The sequence below is a fragment of the Mirounga leonina genome, unplaced genomic scaffold (genome assembly GCF_011800145.1).
Source record: "Mirounga leonina isolate KUSES-001 unplaced genomic scaffold, KU_Mleo_1.0 Mir_125, whole genome shotgun sequence".
Classification (NCBI taxonomy): Eukaryota; Metazoa; Chordata; class Mammalia; order Carnivora; family Phocidae; genus Mirounga; species Mirounga leonina.
This window is the reverse complement of record NW_023270305.1, coordinates 63,670,650-63,692,932: the sequence shown is the minus strand read 5'-3', so window position 1 is coordinate 63,692,932 and position 22,283 is coordinate 63,670,650. Positions and strand designations below refer to the sequence as shown.

At 41.0% G+C, this 22,283-nt stretch overlaps 1 protein-coding gene across 5 annotated transcripts in view; it reads left to right on the top strand.

Moving 5' to 3' along the window:
- The window catches only part of PPP1R21 (protein phosphatase 1 regulatory subunit 21), an 81,132-nt gene that overhangs the window by 9,436 nt on the left and 49,413 nt on the right, over window positions 1-22,283 (top strand). For 2 of the 5 annotated variants that reach the window (XM_035001608.1, XM_035001604.1), the window contains exons 1-3: window positions 9,009-9,168; window positions 18,997-19,065; window positions 21,761-21,907. In XM_035001608.1, the coding sequence (XP_034857499.1) occupies window positions 9,112-9,168; window positions 18,997-19,065; window positions 21,761-21,907 (273 nt within the window). In that variant the 5' untranslated portion in view covers window positions 9,009-9,111. Of the gene's footprint in view, window positions 1-9,008; window positions 9,169-14,191; window positions 15,768-18,996; window positions 19,066-21,760; window positions 21,908-22,283 lie in introns of those variants that run through there. The other 3 variants (XM_035001606.1, XM_035001607.1, XM_035001609.1) reach the window with 2 other exon arrangements.

Genomic DNA, 22,283 nt, shown 5'->3' with positions numbered 1-22,283 from the left:
TATCCACTTAAAAGATAAAGAAAAAAAATGCCAATAGTGGTCCAGAGTTTTAAAATGCTAAAGGACTTAAAAAGGATAACTGAGAAAGAGGAAATGGAGTTAATGTTGTGAAGCATTTGTCCAGATGGTGGGGAGCAGGGAAGCCATTTAGAGTAAGAGGAGGGGTGCACACACAGACGGGAGAGTGTTGGGGAGGGTGATTGAAAATCACAAGCAGTGAAGCAGAGTGTGGGAAAGGAGGGTAGAGCCCAAGGATTCAGGTGTTTTCCTATGGAAATAGGAAACTTCCTAATCTATGAAGCTAGCAATCTGTGGCAACAAGGAGGGTGGCCTAAAGTCAGGGAGGACAGTTTGGAGGCCATTTTTAGGTAGACCAGTTGCCTTAACGGAGGCCTGCTGCTTTGTAGAGCTACAGCGAAAGGCAGTACAAACTTGTCCCAATACAGCCACTTACAGAGTCAGAGAGGCTTGTGCCCTTACTCGCTGTCCCTCTGTGTGACACTGGCAAGGAATAGGAAGGTGAAATTTGCAGTAGAGTATGCACATAAACAATGGGCAAGGGTAAAGCATCTTTAAAAATTAAGGGTACCAATAAGCACATGAAAGGATGTTCAACATCACCATCATTAGGAAAATGCAAATCAAAACCACATGAGATACTACTTCATACCCATTAGGGTGGCTATTATCTTAAAAATGTTTATTTATGCATGAATGGATAAGTAAGATGTGGTGTATCATTCAGCCTTAAAATGGAATGAAATTCTGACACATGCTACCTCATGGATGAAACATGAAGATCATATGTTAAGTAAAATAAGCCAGACACAAAAGGACAAAGACTGTAGAATTCCACTTATAGGAGATACTAGAGTAGTCAAATTCATAGAAAAAGAAAGTAGACTGGTGGTTGCCAGGGGCTAGGGGGAGAGGGGAGTGTGGAGTTAGGGTTTAACAATATGGAGTTTCAGTTTGGAAAGATGTAGAAAGTCTAGAGATGGGTGGTGATGATGAGTGTACCTAACACCACTGAATGTACACCTGAAAAGTGGCTAAAATGGTAAATTTTACCTTATGCATGTTCTACTACACACACACACACACACACACACACAAAATGAGGATGCCTGTACTGCAGAATTCAGGAGTAGACTTTCAAAAATGTGAAAGTTAAATCTTTACTCTCCACCTATTCTATCTCCCCTCATCCCTTGCCAAAAAAGGCCAAACTTAAAAGCTAGTACATGGGGCACCTGGCTGGCTCAGTTGGTATAGCATGTGACTTTTGATTTCAGGGTCAAGAGTTCAAGCCCCATGTTGGGCGTAGAACTTAAAAAAAAAAAAAAAAAAAAAGCCAGTGCATTGTGTCCTCCCATTTCTGGTCTTAACCCCATTGTCCCTCAATATACATCTTTTGTTTTATAGCATTGTATGGGCCAACACGCCAGAGAAAGAGCAAAATCAGAATATAAAAGCAGAAGAATGGAGAAAGAAAAGGCCCCATGCTTAAGCAAATGCAACTCTTTAACACTGAAGTCTAATAGATTATCAACATCTAGTAGATTATCAAGATGATCAAGTTTAACATGTTGCTCATATTGCCCTTGATGTGATATATGATATGTTAAGAATGGCACTTTACCTCTTTGGTCTCCTTTCCAAAAATCTAACCCCAGTCCAATCATGAGAAAACATTAGACAAATCCCAATTGAGGCACTCTCAACAATCGACCAATACTCCTCAAAACTGTCCAGGTCATCAAAAACAAGGAAAGTCTGAGAAACTGTTACAGTCAAGAGGACCAGAAAAAGGACATCAGGAGATGTAGCTACACTTGTGGGGAGCACTGCATGATGGATAGACTTGCTGAATCACAGTGTTGTACACCTGAAAATAATGTAACATTGTGTCAACTAGACTTCAATTTAAAAAAAAATATGTATTTGAGTTTGAAAACTCTCTTGCTAGAAGAGTAAATAAAAAGTTACAATATGAGGGGCACCTGGGTGGCTCAATATGTTGCCTTCAGCTCAGGTCAAGATCTCAGGGACCTGGGATTGAGGGATCCAGTCCCGTGTTGGGCTCCCTGCTTTCCCCTCTCCCTCTTGATTTCAGCTCAGTTCCTATCTCAGGGTCCTGAGATCGAGCCCTGCTTTGGGCTCTGTGCTCAGCATGGAGTCTGCTTGAGATTCTCTCTCCCTCTCCCTCCCCCTCTCTCCCTCCTGCTCATGCTCTCGCTCTCTCTCCAGTAAATAAATAAATATATTTTTAAAAATAATAATATGACATATGGGATTTGTTTCAAATTAATCAAGTGGGGTGGGAGAACATGGATGGGGTTGTAGGCCAGAGCTGATCATTGTCAAAGCTAGGTTATGGGTACATGGGGGCTCATTATATTATTCTCTTTTCTTTTGTATGTGTTTTAAAAACTTGTCCATAATAACAAGTTACAAACTTAAAAAATATGTAATAGGTTAATTTATAGAAATCTGGGTGCTGTTCATGACTATTTCCTCTTATAAGACAGGGAGGTAGAGAAAACCAGTCTTAAGAGAAGGAAAAAAACAATAATGAAGCAAAGACACAGGGGAACAGGGGTAAAGTAAGGCATGAGCAGTAAAATGTTTCTGTTGCTGCTTCCCACCTGCACCTCCTTGACCCCAGACTTTGCCCTTGGCTTATGTGAGAAACCCCTGAATTCTTAGACCAGCCCCTGCTCCTTCCCTTTAAAAAGCTCCAATGGTATCTATTTCATGAAGGTGCAAGTCCAAACAAATACCAAGGTATAGCACCCTTTGGCATCCTCACCCCTAATCTAGGACTCATTCACCTTCTGATTCTTTTTATTCTATTTTTTTAAAATTAGTTTAAAATTTTTTAATTTAAATTCAGTTGATTAACATATAATGTATTATTGGTTTCAGAGGTAGAGGTCAGTGATCCATCGGTCTTATATAATTATAGTGCTCATTACATTACATGTCCTCCTTAATGTCCATCACCCAGTTACCCCATCCCCCCACTCCCCTCCCCTCAGGCAACCCTCAGTTTGTTTCCTAAGATTAAGAATCTCTTATGGTTTGTCTCCCTCTCTGATTTCGTCTTGTTTTATTTTTTTCCTCTCTTCCCCGATGATCCTCTGTTTTGTTTCTTAAATTCCGCATGAGTGAGATAATACGATCATTGTTTTTCTCTGACTTGTTTTGCTTAGCATAATACCCTCTAATTCCATCCATGTTGTTGCAAATGGCAAGATTTCACTTTTTTTTGATCACTGAGTAGTATTCTATTGTACATATATATACCACATCTTCTTTATCCATTCATTTGTCAATGGACATTTGGGCTCTTTGCATAGTTTGGTTATTGTGGACGTTGCTATAAACATTGGGGTGCAGGTGCCCTTCGGATCACTACATTTGTATCCTTGGAGTAAATACCCAATAGTGCAATTGCTGGATTGTAGGGTAGCTCTATTTTCAACTTTTTGAGGAACCTCCATACTGTTTTCCAGAGTGGCTGCACCAGCTTGCATTCCCACCAACAATGAAAGAAGGTTCCTCTTTCTCCGCATCCTCACCATCTGTCATTTCCTGACTTGTTAATTTTAGCCATTCTGACTGGTGTGAGGCGGTATCTCATTGTTCACCTTCTGATTCTTTAAGCTAAATAGCAAAAGGTTTCTTACCTGTGGGCACTTAACCTAACTTAGAGAAAATACAGCCTGCAGTAGAGACAAAGGACCTGGGTTCTAGTTATGATTCTGCCAGTGTTTACCATTTGACTTTGGACAAGCTACGTCAGGGCTCTGTGCTTATTCTGTCATTCTTCTGTCTTGCTGTGACCAAGGGAGGCAAAGCATTAGAGCACAGCCAAAGAAGGGAGTTGCAAAACTTCAAAGTCCAGAATTCCTATTTTTAGTAGAACTCCTCAAAGTTGCAAATCATCACATTTGTCAGATTTTGTCTCACTGGGCACTCATTACAAAACCTGAACTTTGGAGCTAACTGCTCAAAAGAAAATCAAGTAGAGGAAAGTTCTTTTCTTTCTCCCCCTTCTCCCCACCCCTTCTTTAATTTTACCATAGAGTGATATGCATTTTCCCACTGGGTTAAAAATATAAATAACACAAGGACGGTATGCTGTAACAAAAGACCCAAAGGTTGCCTTATTTAGTCCTTTCCTTATATCCACCCATGAAATGTTCTTTGTTGTCCATTATCTCAGTAGCCAGGTGTGGTGACCAGCCATGGGGATTGTGAAACTAGACCAGAGAAAATTGTTACTTAGTTATCTTAATGCCTGTGTGGGGAGATGTGGGTGGGGCTAGGTGGTCTTCCAATGTCACTGTAGGAACTGCTACATACAGCAGGTTATTATGAAGCAAAATGTATGATTTCAAAAGATGGAGCTTTGAAGATTGAAAGAAGTTCTTGATTTTCAGATATATGCTAAGACGGAGAACATATGACTCTACTGCACCAAGAAATCATGTGCACCCAGAGATTGACAATATCTTCTAAGTAACCCCATGGCATAATTGGTCACTGTATGACCAAGAGAAGTTCCACATTGTTCTCAATCTATATACATTACATTTGATTCCCCTTACTTGGCAATAGTTATGTTCTCAAATTGCCATAAACACTGAATTAGCAATTAACGGGATTAGAAAATACAGGGTTAGGTTCTTGCAAGCCTCTGGTCACAACATTTTCATCAATGAATCGATAACTTCATTTTAGGTGTGTTTCTTTAAAGACCCCTTATTTAATATATAATTGTTTATTCATCAACATTGAACTAAGGGCCAACATCTCTGTTCTCCATCATTATCCTTTCATGATGTATAAGGAAGTCCCAAGTCTTGTTTTAAGCCAGATCTTTTATTGTTCAGGATGGAGTTTGAAAAGCACAAGCCAAAAGTTTTTCTTGCTTAAGCTATGTTGCCATAACTGACTCATGGTATGTTTAGATGTGCAGAGAAAATGGAGCTTTCCTTTCTCTATGGCAGATCTGGTCTTCTCACAATCTCCTCTCCATTGGAAGGGGAAAGCCTATTTCATCAGTTAGTAATTTCTCAGTCTCCAGTCAAAACTGTTGTTTTGTTTTGTTTTATTTTATTTATTTATTTATTTTGGTTTACAATAGTCCCTCCTTTCAGGAAATACTCATTTATTCTAAGTTTTGGTCCCTCTCTCTCACCTCCCAAGATGGCATCCAGGCGTGCGGAGAGCACACTATGCCCTTGAGGGTGGGGCAGGGGAACTTGGGTCTGCATCAAGGGGTCCCCAGTGTTGCTTTCTGGTCCTTGCTGGTCTCTGTAGTTGTGTGTCCCTTGCTTCCACTGGTGGCATCTACCGTAGAAGTCTTCAACTGGGGAAAGAGTGATCTATTCTCTAGGTTTGGTCAGGGCCTAGGGGGTTTCCCAGCTGACCTGTCTGTCCTGTGTGACTGAAAATTCAGGTCACAGCTGATGGACCCAAGGATGGACATCTCACCCAAGCTGTCAGAGACCTTCCCTAGGATCTTTCAAACTGGAACTGAACAGTCTAGTTTCTCTTGGGTTGTGAGATGGGAGGCTCAGGACCAGTGCACTGCTTGGTTTTGCTACCTCGCAGAAGTAAAGGAAGGTATGGGGAAGGAGCACATGTTGAGAATGTGAGAGTTGCAAAAACAGTCAGATCCCTGGTCTGTGTTGTACTTGAGATCCTGTGCACCTCTTTTTCCTGTAGTTCTGTGAGCTATTCACAAAACTTTCTAGTAAATTCCCCCTTTGGGTCTAAGCTAGTTTGAGTTCAATTTCTCATACCTGAAAAAAAAAAAGTCCTAAACAATTATGTTTTTAAATGATTTAATGATCATCATAACACTCGCATATTTACAGTAATTCCAAGCAACCTTCATTTACACTACTCCCCATAACTATGTTATTTTTACAGGTTGGGAACTATTGCTGGCAAGCATATGAGATAATTGAGATTTAGAAAAGAAAAATTTGCTGTTGTGAAATGGAACACTCATAGAAAAAAGTACACAAAACAAAAATGTACCTGATGAGAAGTTGTTATCACCAAGTTAACACAGAAACAACACTGCGATTACCCCCCCAGCCCATCTCATGCCCCCTTCCAATCAGGTTTCTCACTTTTGTGGTTATCACTTATTTTTCTTTCTAGTTACATTACCCCAGCATACATCCCTGAACCTTAAAATTGAATTCTGCCATTTTTTGAAAATTATGTAAATGAAGTCATACAATATAATTTTGGGGGGGGAGCTGGCTTTCGTTCTGGATTATATTTTGATACTCATCCAGCAGTTAGCTGTAGCTATAGTTCAGTTTTTTTAAATTGTTGTTTAGTATTCCATAATATGAATGTACAATCATTTATCTATTCTGTTGATTGTTTTTTTTTGACTCTTATGAATAAGAGTGGCATGAGTATTCTTGGTGAATACATGCACATTGTCTTTTTTTTTTTTTAGTGTATACCTAAGAGTAGAATTGCTAGATCATGAATATGTACGGGTGAATAAATAATACCAAAATCTTTTCCTAAATGATTTTTCCAGTTTATATTTCTACCAGCATTTTGTAAGTTTCTCCTGTTCCATATCCTCACTAACACTTCTCAATCTTTTTTTTTGCTTTAATTTTATTTGTTTATTCATGAGAGACAGAGAGAGAGAGAGAGAGGCAGAGGGAGAAGCAGGCTCCCAAGTAGCAGGGAGCCCGATGTGGGACTCGATCCCAGGACTCTGGGATCATGACCTGAACCGAAGGCAGACGCTTAACCATCTGAGCCACCCAGGCGCCCTCAATCTTTTTAACTTTAGCTATTTGTGTGGATATGAATGGTATCTCACTGTGGTTTTAATTTTACTTCCTCCTGATTGCTAAAGAAACTGAACACCCTTTTGCATATTTAATGGATGTTTGTATATCTTCTTTTGTGAAATTCCTGTTGAAGTCTCTTGCCTATTTTTCTTTTTGATTGCCTTTCTCTATTGATTTGTAAGAGCTCTTTATATATTTGAATAAGAGACTAAGAGAACTCTGTTGGATATAAATGTTGTAAGCTTCTTCTTCCACTCACTTAATGGTGTTGCCTTTTCATTCACTTAATGGTGCCTTTTCACTCACTTAATGGTGTCGAGGGAGAGAATCTTTAATGTATTCAGACTTATCAACTGGGATTTGAAAATGGTGCATCTGACAGAATAACTAGACCAAGCAGTGGAAAGCAAATTTCTCAGTTCAGTAAAATGAACTCAACACAGGCGCTCTAGCCAAAGTTGCACATTCTTCCTTTGGAATGTTGTTTCTGAGATGACATTTTATTTTTAAATGATTGAAAATTCCATTACGTTACAAACCGGAAAAATGCACTTACAATATTTAATTCTGCCGCTTGGTGGTGTCATGAAAACTAATAATAATAATTTAAAAGGATTGTTCTGAAAGTTTGCTGGACAGTAGGGCGTCGCTATTAGCAAATTAGAAAAATATAAACAACATTTTTTAAAGTTTATAAACCTCTTATACATTACAATTGCTGAAAAAATGCATACGGGCTCAGCATTTCAGTATAAAATCCCAGGCTTACTCATAGCCAAACAAGAAACTAGGATGGCACAGTTTTTTTAATCATGGAAAATTTCAAGTATCCTAAAATGCCAATATAACCAAGATCCCTGTACCTACTAGGTAGATAATGTTTACATCCTGTCATATTTACTTAAAAAATTAAAGTTTATGGTCCTTTGTTCTGCCGTTTCATTTCCCTTTCTTTTTCCCACCAGAGGTGACCACTATCCAGAATTTGATGTGTATCTGTCCAGTTCTTGTTTTTCTATTTTTCCTACACGTTCACCTGTTCACGAACAATGCAAATGTTGTTTCATATTCTTAAATGTATCTTTTCATCCTATTGTGTACTGCAATTTGCTAACATTCTATTTTGTCATGTTGATACATACAGATCTAGGTCATTTGTTTTAACTGCTGTGTTGTAATTTATGGCAAACATATACTCTAAATTTTATTTATTGATTCCTCTATCAATGAACATTTTATGTTGCAATACAGGCAATACCTAGAACAGTATCGAATATACAACAGAACCCCAACAAATATTTGTTGAATGGAGGCAAGCTTTTAATTCAAGAAAAGAGGCATAAAGTATCTCAGGCAGACTATTTTTTGCTTCAGTTCTCCAGTTACTCGTTATCATCCACCCGATCTGCACGCGTGGCAGGAGACATTTCCTGAAATTTCCTAACGGCTTTTTACTCAATCCACTGAAAAAGGCTCCGCTGTGGTATGCGTACGGGGGTAAGGGTGTGTGGACAGAGGGGGTAGAGAATGGACACAAATTTCAGTGTCCAAATATAAGACAATGGTTTGTATGGTCTGGGGTAGGGGAGGGTGGCAGCAGCAAGCGTTATAAATCTGGGGGAAGCCTGAGACTTTACAATGCAGGGCATGTCTGGCGCCACCATATCCGGGTAACGAGATAGAGGAATATAAAGGTCTTTCTCCCCGAGTACGTTCTGAAAGCTATAACCATCAAACGCCAGACGGTTGCCATGGGAACCAGCAGGGGGAGGGGGAGAGATCCGCCAGAATTCTTGATGCGCTTAGAATGTTTCTTCTTCCGCTCCTCTGCTCTTCGCCACCACCGCCCCTCTCCTCGGCCCCCCCTCCCCCCATTCTGTGGGCTCTCGTCATTCTCTTCCTTTCTTGAGTCTCTTCTTATCCATTCTAGGTCGCCATCTTGGGCCACGCGTCAAGATGGCGCCCCTGGTCCCAGAGGCAGAGCCCTGGCGCTCCAGCGAGGCTGCGCACGCACGTGTTCAGGCGCGGGGGTGGGGGTGGGGCGGTGACGTCCAGGCGCTGCCCCGCCCCCGGTAGTCGCCCCGCCCCTGGTCCCACTCCGCCTTCCTCCCACCGGGCGAACCCGGAAGTGGGGGAGGAGGCGCGGCGGTGGTGGCCGAGCGGGCAGGCGCTGGCGGAGCCCAAGCCGGGAGCGTGTCTGGGGTTGGGGGCGGGGGGTGGGGCCGAGCGGCCTGGACAGCCAGGCCCGGACGGGGCGGGGGAGGCCATGGCCTCGGCAGAGTTGCAGGGGAAGTACCAGAAGCTGGCTCAGGAGTACTCGAAGGTACCCATCGTGGGCGGGGAGTAGGGGGTCCCCGGCCCTGCGGCCTCGGGTTGCCTTGGCAGCTACTCGTCGGGACGGAGGGGAACGGCGAAGGGGCACGCTCGCGTGCCCCTTCTCTCTGCCTTCCCTGTCCACCATTACCATGCCTCCACCTGCAGCTCCCAGGGGATGGGGCCGGGCCGTCTTTGGGTCCCTGTGCGTTTCTGCGGGAAGGATCAGGAGTTTGAGTCTTCCTCCTCACTAAACTAGCGGGCTTGGAACTGGGGCGTCCGAATCCTGGCTTCTGCCTCTGGTGCTGGTCGGGAGGGGAAGGGAAGGGTAAGGACCAACCCCTCTACCGCTGCTTCCTTAATTTTCCTAGCCCAGTGATGGGAAGGATCAAGCTTTCTTCCTCCTCACAGGGATGACATGAGGATAAAGAGATTTATGTGTCCCCAGTCGATTCGGGAGGGTAGAGCGAGCCATTCCTGTAAACTGTTTCACCGAGGATGGGTGGTTACGAATGTATTTAGTGCGTTGGCAAGATGTCTGGAGATGATTTTGAAAGCTTGAGTGGTAGGGCTGTGTCCCTTTTTCTGTCTTTCCCTCGGTCACCTGGAGTGGGGCGGAACACCCAGATGCTCAATACATGTTGAGTTAAGCAAACAGTCGTATTTATGGCATCCGTCTTTAAATGATGGAACCTTTTCCTTGGAAAAGGGCGGTGCTGCTTCTAAGGTGTTGCTGCCTTAAGAATATTCTAATGAAGTTATAAAAGAATCTCACATCCTCGGAAATTGAACAGTCATTAAGCTTAGTTTTCAATGATCTGGCATCATGGGAGCATTGGGAAGACTTAGCCCCCTTTTGACAATTTGGAGAAACGGACGCACATTTTTTTCTTAGGGTTTCACTTAACACATACTCAGCAAGGTAAAATGAACTATTGTTTGAAAAATAAAACCTTTGCCTAAACATACACACTTAGGTCTTTTCACCGTCAAATGGGAGTCTTTTGAGATAATATACTTATTCCAGCGGTGAGGCCATTAGCAGAACTTCTTGCATTTACCTATGGAATTGTCTTAAGAGCCTGTAGCACAATGTCAGTGATGGCAAGTTTTCAGCCTTTGAAGGAATATTTTCTTGTTGGAAAGGGTCAGAAATTGTTTGGAACAAATCCATATGGTGAAGGAGAGTGGGTGGAGAATGGCAATACTCAAAGTTGACTCCACTATTTTGGGTGAAAATGTTTTATGAGTATAAAGTAAGGGGACTGATTTTCTTCTCCAGAGGATGAACAATCTCAGAAGGCAATTCCAAATGGCAAAAGAGAGTTCTAAAAACGTTTTAAGCAGTGACTGCATTGCTGAAATAATTGTGTAGCCTTCCAAAAGTATTAAAAACTTTGAAAGATTTTTTTTTTTTTGGATATATATGCTTTTTCGTTCACGGACATTCATTATGGGCCTCCTGTGCATAGTCTGCCAGGTTCTGTTGAGTGAGCAGAGTTCCAGTTTAAGGAGAATCCTTTAATGGAATGTTCAGAGATTGTACATAATTATGATACAGTATGACAAGTGTTAGTTCAGTGGGAACACAGAAGAGATGAGGGTAAGAGTAGAAGTTACTCAGACTGGGAAATAGGGAAGAGGGAGGGTTGGTAGCATCCCAGGCAAAGGGAACAGGCCATGTTTCCAGTCATGAAAGCACGTTAAGGTACGCGGCAGAGAGAGGTGAAGTATGGCTGGAGAGTTAATTTGGACCTGATCATCATAAAGGGTTGTGGATGTCAAGTAAGTTGGAACTTTATCTTTTGAAAAATAGATGTCAAAGGTTTTTAATCGGGATAATGGCATTACTTTTAGGAGGGGAACTGGTAACTACTCAGAGGATGGATTGAAATAGGGAAAGATCGGTGAAAAGAAGACCAGACTATAGGCTGTTGGAATAGTTTTGGGAAGTGTAATATGGGACTAAATCAAATTAGTCACTATTTAGATGGAGAGGAGGGCCTAGATTTAGGACTTAGGGTTAAAGTACCTTTTTATTTACCTCTTTTTTTTTTAAATTTATTTTTAAAGATTTTATTTATTTATTTTAGAGAGCGAGAGTGCATGCAAGAGTTGGGAGGGGGCACAGAGGGAGGGAGAAAGAATCTGAAGCAGGCTCACATTGAGCGCAGAGCCCCATGCTGTTTGATCCCATGACCAAGACCATGAGATCACGACCTGAGCAGAAACCAAGAGTCGGTTGCTCAGCCGACTGAGCCACCCAGGCGCCCCTAGTTACCTCTTGAGTGCCCACTTTGTACCTAGCACAAAACTTATGAAGAATATAGTATATGAGGCACTCATCCTTGTGTCTTACTCATTCTGTGGGATGTGGTGAGTGAAGGGAGACTGAAGAGTTGACCCTGTGGTTCTAGATGAAGGGACATGAGTGCCACTGACAGATGCTACTGGCAGGAAGGTGAGCCAGTTTAGAGCAAAGGGGGTGTATTACAGGTTAGATATAATTACAGAATTTTAAGGTTGCAAGGCACATTAAAGTTATCTTGTTCACATAGTAGTTGAGGTGTTGTTGGGGTAACTGCTGGAAATTTCTAGTGGAGATGGACTGGCTAAAAGTTAGGACAAAGGCCAGAGCTTTTGGAATAATTCCTGTGAAGACAAGTAGTTGAACTGCAAGAGTTAGTCTGGGTGGAAGCCTTTAGGTAGACTCTTTGGGGAACACCTATGGGAAGGGTGTGAAGGGAGGAGGAGATGGACTGTAGGAGGTCTGCCAGACTTGAGGTTATTTATCTCTCAGATTGGGTTAGATCATTTTTCATCCTTTTAATTGCAATGTGATGGAAATTTCAGAACATAAGAGAACAGAGATTGGTCAAAAGATTTCATGTGCTTTTTATTCTCTGTCAATTCTAGTGCCGAGTGATTTCTAGATAAGATCTGTGCTACCTTCAGCCCTGAGCTTGTGGAAGGGGTACTCTAGCTTTGCATTACCTTCCCTGGTGCAGAAATTGTGGGCTAATGTTGAAATCCAGTTAGGTCTTTTTCCTTATTTAGGATACAAAGACAATAGAGTTCCTCATAAACAGAAGAAGGAAGCTACATATCAAGACAGCAGCGAGCATGATTCCTAAACCAAGGACATTTGCAGAATCTCCTTGTACAGATTCAATGCAGATCTCAGCCTGTTTTCCAGGAAGGAGCCCATTTGTTGCTTAAGAACTATGATCATAATATTCTTTCCTCCCAAGAAGGAAAAAAATGGCCCGAGAAGCTCCCATTTAAGGGACTGAAAGTTTAGTTAGATAAAAGATGGGAGGCCAAAGCAGAGGAGAATTTCTGAGGCATACATACTGCTAAATGTAAAGTGTTAATGGAAAAGCTAGTAAAAGTAGAGATTAAGACCCTAGTAGTTTGGGCAATTAGAAGGTCATTGGAGACTTTTGAAACTTCAGGTTTAATAAAGTTTAGGGAAGAGGAAAGGTGTATGCACTGGTTTTCAGAGGTTTTTGAAGATAATTGGTAAGCAATGCAAGCTGCTGCTTTGCGATGTGAGGGAAAGCTAATCGAGACCTCAGTTACTACACCGTAGATTAAGAATCAAAGATCGTTTCTTATATGGTGTCTCTTCCGCAGCCTGGTCTGCTTCTGATGCTCTGGTATGTCTCATAGGGAGGAGAGGCTAAGAGCACTGAGTCCTGGCTCTGTTTGATTTCAGCCTGCTTTCTTTGCAGGAGCTCCTGCACCCCTGCCTGGCATCATGTTATGTGTGTAAGCATGTTTTAGGTTCTGTTTTCTTAGTGTTTGTGTTACTCTGGGCCAGTGGTTCTCAAAGTGTGGCCCCTGGATTGGCATCATCAGCATCTGGGAACTAGTTAGAAGTATACATTCTCAGACCCACCTGGGACTTACTGAATCTGAAACTGGTGGTCAAACCCAGCAATCTGTGTGTAACAAACCTCTGAAGTGATTTGGATGCACACCAAAGTTTGAGAACCATTGCTCAAGACGTGGTATCAGTATATTAGTTTTTGCTCAATCTTTTCAAAGCTCTTTTTGAGCCAGTAAAAACAAATGGGAAAGTCAGACATCCAGTATTTCTCTTAACAGTTTACTTTGCAATTGATGCTTCTTTTAGTGATGAAGGAGATTGCCTGTGGGAGCTTTTTTAGATTTACGCTCTCAGGAAATAGCTATTCATATTGGTGAAGGTTCAGTTTTGACTCAGTGTGTTTGCTTTCTAGATAGTGGAGCTTGGTGGAAGCTGATTAATTGCCCCTTCCTGTAAGAGAAATTGACTCAGGAGCTGGATTAAAAATGAGTATCATTTGGATTAAAGTCTAGTATCAGCCTCCCTTCCCCCCCCCCCCCCCCCCAATGTGTAGAGTTTACTACTAAAGTTTGTTTGGAAAACAGCATTGTGTTCAGTGCTATTCAATGAAACTTTCCATGTGAATGAAAATGTTCTGTATCTATGCTGTCCAGCAGGGCAAAACACCAGCCATGTGGTACTGTTGAGCACTTCCAGTGTGGCTAGTGCAACTAGTGAACAGAATGTTAGATTTTATTTAAATTTAAATTTAATAGGCACATGTGGCTTTTGGCTACCCTGTTAGAAGGTGCTAGCTTAGCCCCTTCATCAGTGCATCACAGACACAAAACATCTCTGTGACTCACCTGAAGACCTTGTTGAACGGCAGATTCTGGTTCAGTAGGTCCGGGGTGGGGCCCGAGAGTCTACTCCCAGGTGATGCTATTGCAGCTGTCCGCAGGCCACACTTGGAATAGTAAGACCTTAGAAAAGCCAGGGGTGTCTGTCCTACTCTTCCTCTTTAATCCACAGCTGATCTAGTCATCCAGTCACTGGTGAGGCAGCTAGACTGCAGGGGTTGGGGTGGGGTGTGGTCCTAAGGAGTTGCCCTGCATGGGATCAGGAACAGGAGAAAGGGTCCGTTTGAGGGCAGGTCTGAGAGAAGGTTTGTTTCCTGCCTCAGTGACGGAATAACTCCAGCCACTGCTACCTGGTACTGCAGAGCCTACAGGTGTTTCTCCAAATGCTTAGAACCATGTGGTCCTACTGGACATCAAGAAGCCTCAAAAGGCCTGAGCCTAAATCGCTGGAGACCACTCTACAGACTACTCTACGTAACTCTGGTTCTGGAATGGTCAGGCTTACCGCAAAGTTATTGCTCTAGGGACAGAGAGTGGTGGTAAGTCAACTATGACGTCTCCTGTTGCTTTGACAACCTGTGATGGGATAATGGGTCCAAGATTAGAGATGTACTCCCTTCAATCACAGACTGCTGGAAGAGTTTGTGGGGAAAGAGAGATGAATCCCATATACACATTTTCTCATCTAATCCCCAACAGTCTTCTGTATTAGAACCACACTTACATAACTATTTCCTACAGTGGACATTTTGACATTTTACAAGTTTTACAACCCTATAAAACAAACCATTAAACATAGAAGCTTTTCTTCATTACAAAGTAATGTGTGCATTATACAACCCTAAGCCCATCCCTAAGCCTTACCCAAACCCTGATTCGAAGCTTCAGAATACTGAAGTCATCTACAGATCCCATCTTCAGAATCTCTGGCCTGGGTGATCCCTAAAACTCCTTCCGGTTCTACCATTTTCAGTATTCCAAAGTGCTGGGAATACCACTTGGTCTTTCTCTCTCCCTACTTGCTTGTACGACCCCCTGGACGGGGATAAACTATCCGTAGGCTCTGCAGTACCAGGGAGTAGTGGCTGGAGTTAGCCTGTCACTGATGCAGGAAACAGATCTTGGGGAAAGGTCAGAGAGGGACTGTTAGAGTAATGAAGCTTTATAGTTATATGACGCATTACCTTCAAATGCCTTTTACATTATTTAATTTGACTAGTTAACTAAACATTTATTGAGTGCCTTCTCTGTCCATGGCTTTGATCTTTCACTTAATAAGAGATGTCTTCTTACTAGTTAGGTGCCAAAGTAACAGAGGGGGCAAGCTCCCTGCGGACCATAGGGAGTGGTTAGGAAACATTTATGGATGAATTAGGACCAGAGGTAGGAAGTAAGCTCCTGGAAGAACCAGCTGGGATTTGGTTGGTCAAAGTGAGGAAGGGCTGTGCTTTCAGAGTAAAGGTAAAGCAACTCAGAAGATTACAAGACCATGAAAAACGAGGTTTAAAAGGACTGAGGGTTTCAGAGTTGGGCAGCAGAGGTGCTGTTCCTCTACTGGATGGAACAGAAGAGCTTGGTGCACAGCTGCTTGGAAGTAGGCTCTATCATTTTCTGGAGAGTTTCTCCTAATGGGACTTCAGGGCAGTTGTTTCTTAGTTAAGCCCACAGGCTTTGGAGCCTCCGTACGTATCTCCTGGAGGCATTAGTGACCATCTGGTGATCTTGTACCTATTTCTAAAACAGTAAAACAGTGTGCATTTGCCTCCCCACTGTGGTGAATGCTGGTGGGGAGAACGATGGGTTCTAAAAGACCAGACTGACCACAGCGGCATCGGCGTTTGACAGGCTGCTGGTTCACTAATGCACTAGTGTGGCCGTACTGAATGCTGAAATGCGGGATGACGCCAGATGCTGTGAAGTGTCATTAACACGGCAGTGGTATGTGCTGAGCTTCTGATTGTCATCCTTGTTTACCTCCATAAATGTATTAGGTAAATATTTCTAAAGGAGCTGCATTTTCTGCCAAGCAGTTTTATTGAAACCATGTTTTTGTTGTTGATTCGTTTAGCAAACAGTATTTTCCAAAGGAATATCCAAATCATTTTTTGTTGAAATCAGATTGAATTCTATACAGTAGTAATTTAAGAGTTTTGTTTTGTGGGACGCCTGGCTGGCTCGGTCGGTGGACCCTGGGACTCTTGATCTCGGGATTGAGTTTGAGCCCCAAGTTGGGTGTAGAGATTACTTAAAAATAAAATCTTTAAGAAAAACATTTGTTCAGAGTAGGCTGTTAGTTTGTTTTAAGTAGCTTTTAAGTGTGTCTTAGAAATGAAAGTTGAGGTCTTTTTCAAAATTGTCGTGGTTCTGGTCCTATAGAAAGTGATCAGTTCAGTAGATTTCAAGCTCCATCCGTAGTTTCTTGAAGCAGTCATTGGGATCTTCTAAATACCCCAGAAAGAAGAGAGACGTAAGAGATCACAGGTCAAAGTTAGGACAGGGGAATGAAATGAAACCTGAAGCCTGAAGTCATATTGCTGTCTTCCGGCTGTGTGGGTTTGAAAGTGTTTATTGAATTCTGTTATCCAAGAGTATGTTGATCCTGCTGCAAAAGAAAATACTGCCTGATGGAAATCAATATTAAAGTAGTACTTTCTTTTTTCTGAACTTGTAGAGCAGAGGTGCCCCAACTTTTTCTGTAAAGAGACTATTAGTAAATATTTAAGGCTTAGGGCTGTACATTTTCTGTTGCAACTACTTGTCTCTGTCATTGTAGCTCAAAAGCAACCATAGACAATACGGAAATGAGTGTGGTTTTGTTTCAGTAAAACTTTAAATTAGGGGCTCCTGGGTGGCACAGTCAGTTAGGCGACTGACTCTTCCTTTTTGCTCAGGTCAAGTCGTGATCTCAGGGTTGTGAGATCGAGCCCTGCATCAGGCTTCATGCCCAGCGCAGAGTCTGCTTGAGATTCTCTATCCCTCTCTCCCTGCCACCCCCCCCCGCCCCCATGCACTCTCTCTCAAATAAATAAATCTTTAGTTTTTTTTTTTTTTTTTAAGATTATTTATTTGAGAGAGCGAGAAAGTACATGAGAGGGGGCAGGGTCAGAGGGAGAAGCAGGCTCCTCGCCGAGCAGGGAGCCCGATGCGGGACTCGATCCCGGGACTCCGGGATCATGACCTGAGCCAAAGGCAGTCGCTTAACCAACTGAGCCACCCAGGCGCCCAATAAATAAATCTTTAAAAATTTTTTTAAAAATTAGGTAGCAGGCCAGTATGGGCCATGGGCCTTAGTTTGCAATCCTTGTTGCAGGGAATTTAAGTAGGAGTAAGTACTGCTGGTTATCTTGTATTGTCCCTTTTAAATTTAAACTCTTGGTAAACCACTTCTTTCACTTCTTCCTCTCCTCCATATCCTTTAGCACAAGGCCTTACACCAGGCAAGTTATAATGTTATCTGTTATCCCTTTGATTCTAGTCTAGTAACAAGAGTTCTGTTTCCATTCTTGGGGCACTTTAAGATTTAGAAAGTACTTTGATAGGGGTTTCTTATCCGGTTCTCACAACAATGTGAGAAGAAGGAAGATAGGTTAGATGTATTCACCCATGTTATAGATCATATAATTGAGGCTCAGAATGGTTAAGTGAATTTTTCAAGTTTAAATTGTCTACTAAATGGCAGAGCAAGATTTGGGTCTTCTTTCTGTTGTAGTGAGCTGTATCTTTAACTTTCTAAAAATAGAAGAAGCTCATTTTTTAATCTGTCTTTTGCTCAAGCTGTTGAATATCCTGCAGTATTCCCTGCTTTTCTTAGATTCTTAGCTAAATTTTGTATTGAATTCCACATACTCAGTTTAAAGTTTAGTATTTAAATATTCCTATCCTTTTGGCACAGAGGAGGGTCATTTCTGTTCTCAGGAGACAGATTTGAGTTATGCTAATTAGAAGTAGATTTTTTTTAAGCTCACAGATAAAATCATTCCCTTTGTTCAGTTTCTCAGAGAACCTGGTCTTTCATGGTCTCTGTACTGAACCTTCAGAATATGAGTCTGTAAACCTTTTGCTTTGGCTACATAGGACTTGTATATTTCTACTTACATGCTCAGTGTTGCTGAGAACTTTCTTCTTCCTACAGAAGTGGATTTTATCTTTCGAAATTCTGCAAGTGGTGGTGGTATACCTATATACATAGACACAATTCATTTAGCTGTAGAATTCTTGATTTGTATGCTTTATTTAAAATGAAGTTATACCTCAATTAAAAAAAAAAAAAAGCCTGCGTCCTACCTTTTCAAAGACTTTCCTAACCTCTCCAGCTTCCTTCTTTTTCTCATTTATATGTAGCTTTAGACAATAGTAACCAATATTGTCTAATGGCATTATGACTGGAGTCAAATATGCTGGGGTCTGAATCTCAGCATTGCCACTTAACTTCTCTGTACCTCAGTTTGCTCATCAGTAAATGGACACAATTCTAGTACCTACTTCATAGGCTTGTAAAGATTAATGAGGTAATACATGGAAAACACTTAGGACAGTGCCTGGTATATGATGAGTTTTCAAATGTTAGCTGCTATTACCAACTTCTGGATTGAGTCTTCTTAGTTGCTTTCACACACTGCCTTACTGATGCCTTATTGCAAGTCCACCATTCCTGAGGCTCTTGTGGGGGATGATATTTGCGTGACTAATATTAGGCACAGTGTCCTGCTGGGTATGTTTAATGCCCTACACTTTGATTCTCTGTAGAGTTCTTATTTCATAATTAGTCTGATTGTATGTATTTTACAAATGAATGCGTGCCAGAGTTTCAAGGAAAATGGCATACGTGGTACCGTATTATTTATGATATTAGTTTTCATTAGTATTTAGGATTAGTTCATTGTATTAGTTTTTATTTAAGGAGGACACTTGGTTTGACAGAAAGAACCATGTTCTGGATGGAAGTCAAGAGACCTGGATTTTAGTGTTGATTTTGCTGCTGATTAATATTATGTCATTGGGCAGAATGATGATATCTACTATCCTCTTCCATGCTAATATTTTTATTCTCATATATATGTGAGAAGATAGTTACTCAGTGTAATCATTCCTGTGAAGTAATGGTGATTTCCTTGCTACAGGTGATTGCTTTATATTAAAAATTAACTATTGCTTCCTGTGTTTTCAGCTTCGGGCTCAGAATCAGGTCCTGAAAAAAGGTGTTGTGGATGAACAGGCGAATTCTGCTGCTTTAAAGGTATGAAACAGTATTTGTATTGTGAGGGTTAAGTTAGTATTTGGTGATACTCAAAGCAAGGAATTCAGCTGGTTTTCTGTGTTGAAGTCCCAACTATGACACTGATTCACTAGGGATGGGAGAAGGTAATAAAGTTTTTTGTGTTTGACTTTCTTACTTGCTTAGGTATGAATGTGATGCACTTTGATTTCCTTAGCTAAAAATCACAAAAAAGAATTATTTGACTTTATCTCCTGCATTTTTCTTATACCTTACGGCCTCTCTTTAGCTGAATTCATGGGGATTAATAGAGCTTCTTATCTGTCTTCATCACTAGACAGCACTCTGAGGGGGCCTTTGTCATATTCATATGCCCAGTATTCAGCAGATTGTTGTCCCCTAATGAATGGATTTGAAAGTGTGAATCATTTAGTCCATTAATCTTGCTTTTGGGTTGAGCTCTTTAATAGTAATAACCTGTGTAAATCAGGTTACTCTGTTTGAGTGATATATTTTATCATCAGCATCTTTACTACCTGAGGGGTGAAATACGATAGGAGATGAAGAAATTTGTTTCTACCTCATTCTGGTAGGCATGTCATAAATATTGCTTAGTGATATTTTTAGTTGGATAAATTAACTCTACGATACAGATTTCTTCTTGGCCTGTTTCCATTAAATATACTGTCTGTGTCATTCTTCACTCTCTCCCTTGCTCCCTGTTGAGACAAAAGGGATTAGGATTCCCCTTTACTCATATCTCTTTCTGGAATAGCCCCTAACCAGTGACCTATCCAGGGTGATTCCACTCAGGTAACCCAGAAATACGTCCTTTTACTTAGCTTTACCCTAGAGAACTCTGTCTTGAGAGTGCCCCCCCACTCAGGTGCTGTTGCATGGATTTGGGGCTGAGGCGGCTGAGAACACCGTACCCATACTTCCAAAGCTGTCCGTGCCCAAGCCAGGATTATTAAAACTAAGCTTATTTATAGTCACGATTTGTTAGTCAGTTATTATTTAACCTAAATCATTGAAGAAATAGTCATTAATCTCTCAACAATGTTTAAAACCTATGACTGGGAAGGATATTTCCTCGTGTGTCTTAGTAGCCCACTCTGGGCATGTGACAGCATCCTGTTGCTGGTTGTGTTTGATTAACTCTGCAATTTTGCAATGGTGGTGACATTGGTGATGGTGACGGCAGGTTCTGTTTGTTGAGCTCTCACTGTGTATTAGGCATTGTGCCACGCACATTGCACCCACTCTGTCAGTTAGTCTTCACACAAGTCTGTGAGCGCAGATAACGTTATCATCGTCCCCAGTGCAGAAACTAGGGTTTACAGAGAGGTTGAGATAGCTGTCTTCTGAAATTGGTGATTGGTTAATGGAGTTGGAGCATTAGTCAGCTGGTGATGAATTATAAGGATGTAAAGAAATTACTCTTTGTTTTACTATTCATTGCGGTGGTTATTACAGTTCTAGTAAGAATGGCAATTTGCTGGTTTGCTCAGTGGGAAGGTTGGGATGTCTTCTGTTACAGCAGGCTTTTGATAGGTTGGGTTTGTCTTTTCAGTGAGTTGTTGGACACAGTAAGCATTCATTGATTTGGATTTCTTTAATTTGAAATACATGATGATTTGGATATGGGCTGGGTCTGTATTTACCATGAAGCTCCAAGCAAAAATTAAGGGCTTACTAAAAAACAATAGAAAAGAAAAATGTTTCTCTACTTAATGGAAACATTATTCTAGCCTTCTGGCTGCTTGCAATGGGCAGATAATGTCAGTAGCTTGCAGACACCAGCCTTTGGTTTCTAGGTTGCTCTTTCAATATACTTCAGTCACTTTGTCATTAAAGCTTGACCTCGTCTTAGCTTTGCAATGGTTTTTCAGTGAAAGTAATATAACTGCACTGCTTTAAATATACAGTAGTATATGGTCATCTGTGTTTGATTACCAGTGAACACAAAGTTGTCACAATATCATAAGTAAAATATAGTGAGAATAATATTTTTTTTAAGATAGAGCAGAGCTAAATACTTCTCTAGATTTCCACTGTCTTACCTCATTATGGTGTAAACAGTATAGAATGGGCAGTAGAAGATACATTGTTTAAATTTTAGATTTTGTTTCTATTTTTACTTAAAACTTTTAGGTGAATTGATGCAGAACACACAGCATCTAAAAATATTCTTGTGTTAGGATAATATTGATTTTTATCTTTGACAAATCAGAAATAGTTTAAAGTAAAATTAAGTGTAGTGGAAGGACTTCATTTTGAGTGACTTAAATTCAGGGAGGATTTATTGAAAAAAATGAATGCAAATAAATTGCTTCCTATTCTTACTTACTGAAGGGCATCATCAGTGAGTAGGAGGTTCTCTTTCACAATTCAGGTTTATAAAATTGTCCACCTCAGGCGTTGTGCCTCCTCACTGCCAGACGCCTATGTAACAACATATTTTACTTTAAGTTGATGACTGTTATTTCAGTATATATGCTTTTTTAATTTTATTTTTAAATTTACTTGGTTTGGCTAAAAAAAATGATTTTGTCAAAAAACAGAGCTAAAAACATGGGAACTGGCATGATAAACATACAATGTGAATTCCCTAAAGCAAGAGGTTTGATCATATTTTAGTGAAACAAAAATAATTTCATTATTTGAAACCTTAAGGCTAAATTATAAAGAATGGTCTGTTTTCACTTTGATGTAGGAACAACTGAAAATGAAGGATCAATCATTGAGAAAACTACAGCAGGAAATGGACAGTTTGACATTTCGAAATCTGCAGCTTGCCAAGAGGGTAGAACTACTTCAAGATGAATTGGCTCTAAGTGAACCCCGAGGCAAGAAAAACAAGGTAGGTCAAATAAAAGCACGTTAGGGAGGCCTTGTCTGCTAGGTACAGACATCTCCAGGCCATCTGGGTTTTAACAGAACACCTCCCCTCCAAACTCCCTAATGTTCCATTATTACGCCTGGGTATTGGTTCAAGGAAGCAGACACTTACGATTAATATATGTAGTAATATTAGAGGCATTTTTATACGAAAGTGAGTTTTGAATAATTTGTTAGGAGCAAACATGCACATACTAGATTTAGTGTCTGAGAAAAGTGAAAGGAATATCTCATACTGGTCAAAATTACTGATATCTTTCAGTTATACTGAGTTGCCATTAACTCAAGGTAGGGCAAATAAAATGAGAAACAGTGTTGAAGTGTAACAGCTCATGTGA